This window comes from Hevea brasiliensis, chromosome 3, assembly GCF_030052815.1.
Source record: "Hevea brasiliensis isolate MT/VB/25A 57/8 chromosome 3, ASM3005281v1, whole genome shotgun sequence".
NCBI classification, from domain to species: domain Eukaryota; kingdom Viridiplantae; phylum Streptophyta; class Magnoliopsida; order Malpighiales; family Euphorbiaceae; genus Hevea; species Hevea brasiliensis.
The window spans coordinates 90,471,045-90,482,008 of NC_079495.1; the positions used below are offsets into that span (position 1 = coordinate 90,471,045).

At 32.5% G+C, this 10,964-nt stretch overlaps 1 protein-coding gene and 1 non-coding gene across 2 annotated transcripts; both read right to left on the reverse strand.

Moving 5' to 3' along the window:
* Positions 1-779: 779 nt before the first annotated feature.
* LOC131178909 (small nucleolar RNA R71) lies at positions 780-886 on the reverse strand. The gene has a single exon (XR_009147916.1). It is a non-coding gene; the product is annotated as a small nucleolar RNA R71 (small nucleolar RNA).
* Positions 887-7,038: 6,152 nt separating this feature from the next.
* Positions 7,039-9,829, reverse strand: LOC110666438 (WEB family protein At1g12150-like). Its single transcript, XM_058143479.1, has 3 exons — positions 9,651-9,829; positions 8,980-9,184; positions 7,039-8,639 (listed from the first exon to the last, which is right to left on the reverse strand). The coding sequence occupies exons 2-3, from the start codon at positions 9,157-9,159 to the stop codon at positions 7,203-7,205; spliced, it is 1,617 nt and encodes a 538-aa protein (XP_057999462.1). The 5' UTR covers positions 9,160-9,184; positions 9,651-9,829; the 3' UTR covers positions 7,039-7,202.
* Between the last annotated feature and the right edge of the window lie 1,135 nt (positions 9,830-10,964).

A 10,964-nucleotide genomic window follows, 5' to 3' on the forward strand; every position in this document is an offset into this window, starting at 1 on the left:
GTGAAGTGTTATTGTTTTCAGGTTTTCGGCAAAAATTACGGTGTTACTATTCGTCGACAGATTTTTGGTTGAATTTGGAGGGTGCTCTATACTTTTTTTAAAGGAAACAATGTTCAGATCAAGACCAATCAATCCATAGGATTCTTTGGCCCCACCCTCTTGAGGCCAAATTCGATCGTTTTCTAGGATTTTAAGGCATTTTTCTGTTTTTATTTGATTTTTTTTTTGTTTTGTTTATGACAAGAACTTCTTAATTTGGTGACTTGCTCTTTGATCCAGAAGTAGAAAAAATAGCTAAACAGTTGAGAAAATTGGCTAAGCAAGCTAGGCAGATTCCGAGTATATATGAAGGAGTCCAATATCTAATGGAATTAAGTTCAGACTCGGATTCACATTCAGATTCCAAAAACGAAACCATGGCTGCTAGGGCTTTGAAAGAGTTGGCTGCTCCTAATCTAAACCAACAACCTTTGTGTATTCAATACCTTACTTTAAATGTTGCTTTTGAGTTAAAATCTGGACTAATCCATTTGTTGCCTGAGTTTCATGGTCTTGTAGGTGAGGATCCACATAAGCATTTAAAGGAATTTCATGTTGTGTGTTCCAGCATGAAACCTCAAGGAGTTTCAAAGGACCAGATTAAGCTTCGAGCATTCCCTTTCTCCTTGGAAGGCACAGTTAAGGATTGGTTGTATTACTTTTCTTCTGGATCTGTCAACTCATGGAATGCAATGAAGCAGATATTTTTGGAGTAGTATTTTCCTGCTTCCCGTGCTGCCAACATAAGAAAAGAAATTTGTGGTATCTGGCAGTACAATGGAGAGAGTTTGTATGAGTATTGGGAGTAATTTAAGAAGCTGTGTGCAAGCTATCCCCATCATCAAATAAGTGAGTAGCTTCTGATTCAGTATTTCTATGAGGGACTTCTACCAATGGACCGCGGTATGATAGATGTTGCTAGTGGAGGAGCTTTGGTTGACAAGACACCAAAAGAAGCAAGGAGGCTGATTGCTAACATGGCAGCAAACTCTCAGCAGTTTGGAATGAGAATGGATCACACACCTAAGAAGGTTAATGAGGTAAGTACATCTAACCTTGAGAAACAGATTTCTGATTTAACTTCTTTGGTGAGGAAATTGGCTGTAGGGAACATGCAAAATGTTAAGGTATGTGGAATTTGTTCGGGTTCGGGTCTTGTTACTAACTTGTGTCCTGCATTACAAGAGGATGAATCAATGCAACATGTTAATGCAGTAGGAAATTATGGACAACCACAATACAGGTATGATCCCTTTTCTAGTACTTATAATCCAGGATGGCGAAATCATCCCAATTTGAGTTATGGAAATCAACCAGTGCAAAACTAATACCAGCAGCAAAGACCACAAGTGAATCAACCAACTCTGCCTCCCTCAAATCAAGGTATGTCACTTGATGAAATTTTTAAGGCTTTGGCTAACAATACATAACAGTTTCAACAGGAGACCAAATATAGCATTCAAAAAATAGAAAGGCAGATTGGTCAGTTAGCTTCATTTGTGAGTAAGCTGGAAGCTCAAGGTTCTGGAAAGCTTCCATCACAAACAGTCATGGATTCCAGAGAAAAAGCAAGTGCTATAATGTTGCGGAGTGGAAAAAAGTTGATAACCAGATTCCACATGAGTCAATGAAAAAGAAGAAGCAAGGAGCAAAAGTGTTCGAAGTTCCTGAAGTTGAGGTAAATACTGAACCTAAACTGAATAAGGTTAATAATTATGTTTTTCCTCCCTTTCCCTGCAGGTTGGCTAAGACTAAGAAAGAAGAACAAGAGAAAGAAATTTTGGAGACTTTCAGGAAGGTAGAGGTTAATATACCTTTACTTGATGAGATCAAACAAGTCCCCAGGTATGCTAAATTCCTTAAGGAATTATGCACTACAAAGTGCAAGTTGAGGAATAATGAGAAGATCAGTGTGGGGGAAAATGTGTCAGCATTAATTCAGCGAAAATTACCCCCTAAGTGTAAGGATCCAGGCTCATTTTCTATTCCCTACAAAATAGGTGATTCTAGATTTGAAGGTGCAATGGCAGATTTAGGAGCATCTATTAATGTCATGTCAAATTCAGTTTTTTAAACTTTAAATTTGGGTCCTTTGAAAGAAACTAGTGTCATTATTCAGTTAGCTGATCGTTCTAATGCTTACCCATTGGGAGTAGTTGAGGATGTGTTGGTGTAGATTGGAGAATTGATTTTTCTTGTAGATTTTTACATTCTGGATATGGAGGATAGTGCTCCCACATCGAAGCCAGCTTTGATTTTGTTCGAAAGACCTTTCTTAAAAACTGTCAAAACAAAAATTGATGTGGATGATGGTACCTTAACTATGGAGTTTGATGAAGAGACTGTCAAATTTAATATCTTTGATGCCATGAAGTATCCTGCTGATGATCATTCTGTCTTTTCTATTGATGTTGTTGATACATTTGTGTAGGATGTTTTTTAGTTAAGCATGAATGACGAGTTAGAAAGAAAATTACAATGGCATGAATTAGAGGAAATTCGACTTGAGGCTTTTGATAATTTTAGGATCTATAAAGAAAAGACCAAGGCATTCCATGACAAACTAAGAAAGCAGTTTGTGATTGGGAAAAAGGTTTGTTGTATAATTCCATATTGAAGCTGCTGCTTGGTATGTTGCGTTCTCGTTGGATTGGACCCTTTGTTGTTACTAATGTGTTTCCTTATGGTGCAGTTGAAATTCAAAGTTTAGGAACTAGCAAAGTGTTCAAGGTCAATGGTCATATACTCAAGCCATTTTATGAGGCGTTTCAGGAGCATTCAGTGGAGGAGCTCAAATTGAATAACCCAATTTATGTGGATTAAGGAGCTTTGTCATGTCCAGCTAACGACGATAAACAAAAGCGCTTCTTGGGAGGTAACCCATGGGTGGCTTGTTAGCCACAATCAGATTTGTTTTCTTTCCCTTATTTTATTTTCTATCATTTTTTTTTCTTTTCTTTTGCATTTGGGCTTTACATTGTGGACAATGTAAGTTTTAAGTGTGGGGGAGGAGAAATTTGTTACTACAATTTTTTTTTAAATTATTTTCATAAGCTTGATTCATGATTCTATATTAACTCTCGAAGAGAAGTGCTTTGTCCTTGAAATGACTTTTCTATTTTAGGTTGGATTTTTGAGATTTTAGGCAAGGTAATAGTAACTTTAATTATGGATTTTCCCTCTTCTCTATACCATAGAGTAATTTTTTTTCTGCATAAATCATTTAGGCTTGATTTAATGGTGAAATGATTAGTTATGTGTGCTTTAAACTAGTGTCATGCATATTTTAGAACTCTGTTTAATCTATCAGGGCACTTTATAATATGTAGATGCATAAATTAGGAAAAATAAAAGGCTGAACTTGAAAATTGCTCTACTATTTTAGTTAAGCAAAGTAACCAGGGGTCTTCATGAATCCCATGTCGATTCTCAGGCCAAAAGTTAGTTAGGATATGAGCAAGGTACTTTTTTGAAGGTGACGGTTAAAATAAAATAAAATAAAAAGGTGACTGTGATAAGAGAGAAGTACCAATTTCAAATTAAAAAAAAGGGACCATTTCTATCTCCCCTAAGATTTGCAAATAGCTATAATTGTTGTGCCTTGATAAATTAGCCTTGTATTTTAGTGTGTATTGATTTAAAATTTTATGAAACTTTAATTGTGTGAGCTTAATTGATTTCAAGCCTTTTGTTTTGTGTTGGATAATTGTTGATATATTGGTATGGTGTTGATGGAATTTGTTATGATGGTTATTACCTTACTTACCTCTTCTTTCAAACTTTTAATCTTTTGTTAGAGAAAGTTGTGATAGGGTGAAGTTAAGTGAACTTCTAAGTGGAGTTGATTGAGAGTTTAAGTCATGCTTGAGGACAAGCATGGAATAAGTGTGGGAGAATTTGATAAATGCATAATTTATTAATTTTACTCCCATCACATTTAGTGTTTCTAGTGTATTTTTATGCCTAATTTAGTTGATTAAAATATAATTATTAATTAGGCATATTTTTAAATAGTTGTTGGAATAATTGTGTTAAATGGAGAAATTTTCAGTATTTGACATTTACTATATTTTTCAGGTGTTTCTAAAGTTGTGGGTCACCAAATCCAATGCTGTTTGATTCATTAAAAAGCTAAGTCAGAGCACTACGAATGACAAAGAGGGATCAAAGCCCAAATCAGTCTCCAAGGTTGTCAAAATGAGCTATGAATCTATTACAAAAGCCCACACTTGATGTGTCACGACCAGTCTTAGGATTTATTTTATATTTGGAGCTCCGGAGGTCCAAATGGAGCAAACCCAGGCCCAATTGAACCTTAAGAGCTACCTCTACAATTTCTATGCAGGGCTGGAAGCGAGATAAGACCGTTTTAATTGTCAAAAATGGTAATGAAGTCATCATTATGAGCTGGATACTCTGTCAAAACCAGTCTCAATTTTTATTCCATAACTTGGGTTGTAGACCTTCGATTTGGGCAAATGAGTACCCGTTGGAAAGCTAAGAAGTAGTGCTATAACTTTCCTAAAGAAGTCAGGGACAGAATCACAAGGGAAGTGCCTGAAAATCGGCTATGATTACAGAGTAGAAAATCTGTCTTTTTGAATTTCAAAAATTTTCCAAGTTTAGTTCTTATATTTGGGATTAGGTTTTTTATTATAAAGACCATCTTTGGCAGCAACTTCAACAGACCCATTTAGACCTTCAACATGCCCTCAACACCTTCATTCTTTATTCACGTCCATATTTTTAGTTTTTCTCCTTTTTTATTTTTCTTTTGTAAGCCATGATGAGTGGCTAAGTTTTTAATTTCAGTTCAAGAGATTATAGTTCTTATGCATAATTTGTGAAATCAGGTTCTTAATTTAAATTATGTCTTTTTGAATATTTATTTGTTTTTCGATTTTATTATTTTTGATCTATTGAATAATTTGCTAGAAAGGCCTATTAGTTAATTGTTTGATGTGATCAATTGCTAGTTCATCTTCATAATCCGTAATTATTGTGTAAGATTGAATGTGAGTAGTAATTAGGTTTTATTGATTATGATCCAAGTTTTCGATAATAACCTAAGGAAACAATAGGGTGAATTAAAAGGTTTATACTTTATAAATCGTTGTTCAGCTTAACTACTTCCTATTTTTAAAGCAGTTATTAATTTGATGAGGATTGCTTAATACCAATTCAGTTAATAATTAGGGTCAACATGAGTGCTGGCCTCGAATTGATGAGTATAGGAAAGTTAGGGGTTTTACTTTGCTATTTGGTAAATCTATGTTAAGTATTCAATAAGAGATAATTGTATTTCTTTTATCTATGATTGAGTCATGCATTTGAATGCGAATTACCGTGGACTGAAGTTTTGTTTAAATTGAGAGTTTCACATTTTTCGTTCTTTAATTTCTGAACGTGATTTTTTTTTTATTTAGTGTTACAACCCACCACCCCCCCCCCCCTCCCTCCCATCACCTTTTCTTTTCCTGTTACACAAGTGCACGAAATCTAGTAACACAGTCTCTAGGGTTCGACCTGGATTACCACTTACTGCAGAAAATATTTTATTACTTGTAATTTCAGTTAATTTAATTTTTGGTGGATTCGACAACCATCACTAGGCCAAACCACAAATTTTAGTCCAATCCAATTCACTTTCCCAGGAGAGGAGAATAAAACCCAACCCTTATTATTCTCAATTTTGGTCCACTTTAGACCCTTGAATAGTTGACAAGTTCTGCTTTTAGGTTTGATCAAGTGTGTTTTAGTTCGATTTCGAACCCAACTCGAACAGTGGCTGGGTCTAACCACCACCATACTATGGCTACCATTACTACCACCCAGAGACCGCCACTAAGCCATCACTCGAATACCAAAACTACCATTGACCCCACTGCCACAACCTAATGGTCACCACCATCACCCAACAACCACTACCATCATCAACATAATTGCTATTAATTACTCGGCCCACCTAATGACCATCATCACCACCACCATCTAGCAACCATGACTACCACCTAGCCACTATCTAGATCTTGTTGTGGGCTAGTTCTAGTATGTATAATCAAGGGTTCAAGACTGGACCATAGAGTCACTAGATTTTGGTTCAATTTGGTTTGAGCCAATCCAATGGTTGAATTTTTTCACATTTTTTAAATGAAAAAATTTTAATTTGAATTGGATTGAATTGACCTAGTTCTCACGCATTTCAAAGGGGAGAGAGAAATTAATTCTAGGCTCTGGTTATACTAGCTAATTTTGAATCCAAAGCAAACCATGGCACGAACTACCACCACCATCTATTAATGCAATCTTTGACACCCCTTATTATTATTGTCCTAAATAAATTAAATATTAAAATAAAAATAATTATTACATTAATTTTTTTTATTTTACAATGAAATAAGAAAATGAAAAAACAATTATATTATATTATTTATTTCATTACAGGATTGATTATATTTTACTACATTTTATCAATTAGGTTCTGTTAAATGTAATCTTAGATACTCTAGATAAAGTAGCTTATTATCTTAAAAAAAATGCATTAAACTTTTTATTCCAAACTAAGCATTCCTAAGTATTAATCAACGATATTCATCGTTTTGATGTCCAAATATGCACTGGACCATATCTTAGGAGTAAAATTTTTCTACTTTTGTTATATTGATAAAAACTGCCATTATATATTTTTATTAAAAAAAGTCTCATTAATCAACAAGAAAACTTAAATATGAGACTCTGCACTCCCAATATCTTCCAATGATAGGAGAAGATTAATATATCATTAAAACAAATTATACAAATAGATTATAGAAATGACTAAACAAAAAACTCTATTAGAGTTGAGTTTCTGCTATGGTTATTAGAGAATGCCAAAATTAGAAGGAAAATAATATTGGAAATATATATAGAACTGTTTTTGTAAAACCAAATTAAAACATGTCATGATTCATTAATAATCAGGAACTTGAATCCTTGTTGTTCCTTTCTTCCCATAATTTATTTAATTACATAAGGTGATCATTACATCAAGAAAAACACATGTTTGTGCGAGACAAAAGTACTATCTAGCTTTGCAAATTAGAATCAAGAGTTCTTTGGGTAATCCATCCTAATTAATTACTTATCTGAATCTTTTAGAATCTGAAGTGCATATTGAGATGATGTTATTTATCATATTTTTGTCGCCACCTTCGAAGTTCACCCTCCACCACATTTTGTGCAGCCTCTGCTATCTCTGCTGACTTCAAAGCAATATCAGTTGCTTCTTCAATTTCTTTGATTGCTTTCAAATTTTCCTCCAACTTTTTTTCTGCTGCATTCTTTCTTATATTGATTACTTCCATTTCAATTACTGCATCTGTCTCTTTTGCCTCAGCTATATTTTCACATTCCTCTACTCTCTTTTTTAAACTCTCAAACTCCTGCAATGAAATTTTTATTATGTTATCACTGCATTGAGGATTTTGATTATTTTGTTTTTCAGACGAGATTTTCATCCCATTATGGGCTTTCTTTTCTGCTTCTTTGGCTTGCTCAACCTCTTTAAGAACAAGTTGAAGCTTTTCCATTGCTTTTGCAGCCATTAACATGCCACTTTCAGCTTCTTGATTTAGTTTATTAGTATTCTTCTTTATCTCTTCTACTTCTGTTCTTGCACTCTCAGCTTCTGATGAAAGCTGCTCAAGTAGTGATCTTTGCTCATCATATATTTCCTTTTCTTTCTTCTCCACTTCAACTTTTTCTTTTTTCACTTCCTCTAATTCCAGTCTAAGCGATGTCACTATATTTCGAAGCAAATTCTCTTCCTCAGCGACTTTCTGCAATGCCTTTGTTGCTTCATTCAGCTCAGTGGTTATAAGCTTCACAGTATCCATTTCAAGGGCATGCGCTCTTTTCATTTCTTCTTGTATAACTTCAATCTCCATATTTGTTTCTACAAGTTTCAGCTCAAGTTTTCTAGTAAGCTTAGGATCATATTCTTGAATTAAAGACTTCAATTTATTGTCCACGTCTTCCTTGGTCGTTATATAAGCTTTAATGCTGGCTTCTTTCTCAGCCATAATATTTTCTAGTTGTTCTTGAGATTGTACAGAGGCAAGATTTAATTGCAAAGCTGATTCTTGCATTGCTTTAATTTCCTTTGAGAGCTCATTAATCTTTTCTATGTTCATATTGGCTACACGCCTGGCTTCTGCTGCTTGTTGAAATGAAGCTGATTTTGCCTCTAGGCAAGCGTCAAAATCTTGTCGAATTTGAGTGAGTTCTTGCTTTGCAAGATCAAGTTCACTCACAATGATCATGTACTGCTCTCTTTCCTGGTCCATTTCTTGTTTCCGAGCAGCATTTCCCAAATGTTGTTGAGATTTTGCAACTTCAAGTTCCTTAGCTTGTTTCTTCACACTTTCTGCAGCTTCCATAGCTGATAGCTTAGATTCAGTAGTAGTTTTGAGCATAGTGGTCAACTCGTTTAGTGTTATCTTGGCCTTCTCAAGTTCAGAATGTGCTCGAGACTTTGTTGTCTCGGCAACTTCAAGCTGTTGCTTGTAATTGTCAAGTTCTTTTTGAACCAACAAAAGTGTGGTCTCCTCGTCCAACACATGCTGGCAAGCAAAAGTACGTGATGTAAACAATTAAATATGGTTCAACTTGAGAGGAAGATCTCTTTAGATTAGTCTATTTTGTTTGTGAAGTTGCTTCTTACCTTAATGATCAAAATTCAAATTTGGGTGTTACTATAAATGAATTATTTTTTACCTTTTTAGCAAGTTTCCTGACATAAAAAATGGCAACTCAGTACACAAAGCATCCTACATTTGTAAGTTCTGAAGAGAAGCTTTACTTCTACTTTGCAGAGAGTAATTTTACCATTACATCAAAGCTGCATATATATCAACCTCCCCAGAGCTCACAAGTGTGAAATGTTTTAAAATGGGATTTTACCTCTGAAGAAATCTTTTGCTTGGATGATGGTTCGTCTTTATCTTTGGAGACAGCTACCTCACCAAATAAACTAACAGCCGCTTTCACAGATTGAAATGGTGCTCTTGTGTCGATCTCCCCTACCTCTCCTTTTGGAGATCCTGAGCTTTTTTGTTGATTGCTTCCGCGAATGTTTACCATTTCTTTTTCCTCCTTCAACACTTGCCTAACGTTTTCATGCATCATTTAAAAATGAATTCTTTCAATCCAAAAGAACAAAATATTGCAAATCTGCTCATCCATAGAAATGAAAATTTCACAAAATTATCATAAAATGATATGCCTTAAAAACCAAATTGCCTAAAAATAATTTTTTATAAATAAAAAACTCTTTATGGGAAGGGAGCTATATATTAAGGCACTTTTACAATGTTAAATTATCTTATATTTCTTGCACTATGACATAAAATGGCAACAAGTTAACTCTAAATTGGTGATTATTCATATGATTTGTAATTAATACGAAAGATGAAACTGCATGAAGATGCAATTTACAATCTTGAAATGATGAAGATGAATTTCAAGAAATGATAAATATATATAACAAGATCAAATGTCAATAATATGAAAACAAAAAATAATTAAATAAATAAATAAACAGAGTCATGAGAACCATGAAACCCAGAAATTACCTAAAAGATACGGTGCTCTTTGAAGATCGTTATCATGGATGCCCTAAGAGAATGTTGTAAAGGGCTTGAATAAAAGTGATTAGGTATACCTAAAAGCGATCTTCAATGAATTTGCTAAGTAAAAGAAAAAAAAGCTAGTTTTGCTGATTTTATGTGTGCTTTTTTGAAAAATTTAATTAGATCTATTGCAACCATACAACTCCTTAAAGAAAAATAAGTTGGTTTTAAGGTTTTTGCAACGTAGAATTTCAGACTTTAATCTCTGCTATTTTGAAGGCATAGATTGCTGCTAATTTTGTGCTAGTATTAACGGTCTATTGCCAGTCTTATAAAAATAGAATCCCAAAAATTGATTCTTACCAAAAGGCTTTTTTAAACCTTTAAGTTTTTAAAATAGTCACTTCAGCATTTCAACTTTTAAAAATAGCTCAAAATGATGCAAAATTTTAACTTCCTCAATAAAAAATTTAAAAAAAATGAACATTTAAACTCTCAAGAGATAATATTTTAGTCCATTGAATAAATAAATTTAATTTTAAAACTTTAATAATTAAGTTTATAAATAAATTATGTTAATTAGTGTTGTTGATAAAGAAATAAAATTATTTTATAAAATCTGTAAAATAAATTATACATTATTAAAAACCTATAAATATTTAAATTTAAATTTATTTAAAAATTTATAAAAAAAAAATCTTTGAATTCAAATTTTCCTTTCTTTTCTCATCATCTAAACATTAAAATTTAATCTGAAAATCTCTTTCAAAAAATTTTTAAAGTATCATTAAAAAGATATGAATATTATTCTATATTTAAAATAAATAATAAAAGCCATAAAATTATATTGAAAATTTAAATTATAAGAAATAATTTTAGATTTTCGTAACAAAGCAAATGAACGCCACAAAATATAAGAATTACAAATAATAAAAGCCCTAAAAATATAATTTTCTTAATAAAGTTAACAAAGAATTATAAGAAATTGTTTTAAATTTTCTTTTTTTCTTAATTATAGTATAGTTTAAATTTCATAACTATATAAGAAAATTAAATTTAAACTTTCAATATATTTTCCTGGCTTTCGTTATTTATCTCACATATAGAATAATATTCACATATTTATTGATGATACTTAAAAAATTTTTCAAGGAAATTTTGAGGTTAAAGTTTAGTATCTGGTTGATAAGAAAAGAAAGAAAAATTCTTTTCGACGATTTGGTTAAAGTAAAGGATTTTTTTTTATATAATTTTTAATTTAAATTTAAATATTTATAAAATTTTAATAAAATTTTATTTATTTTATAAATTTTATAA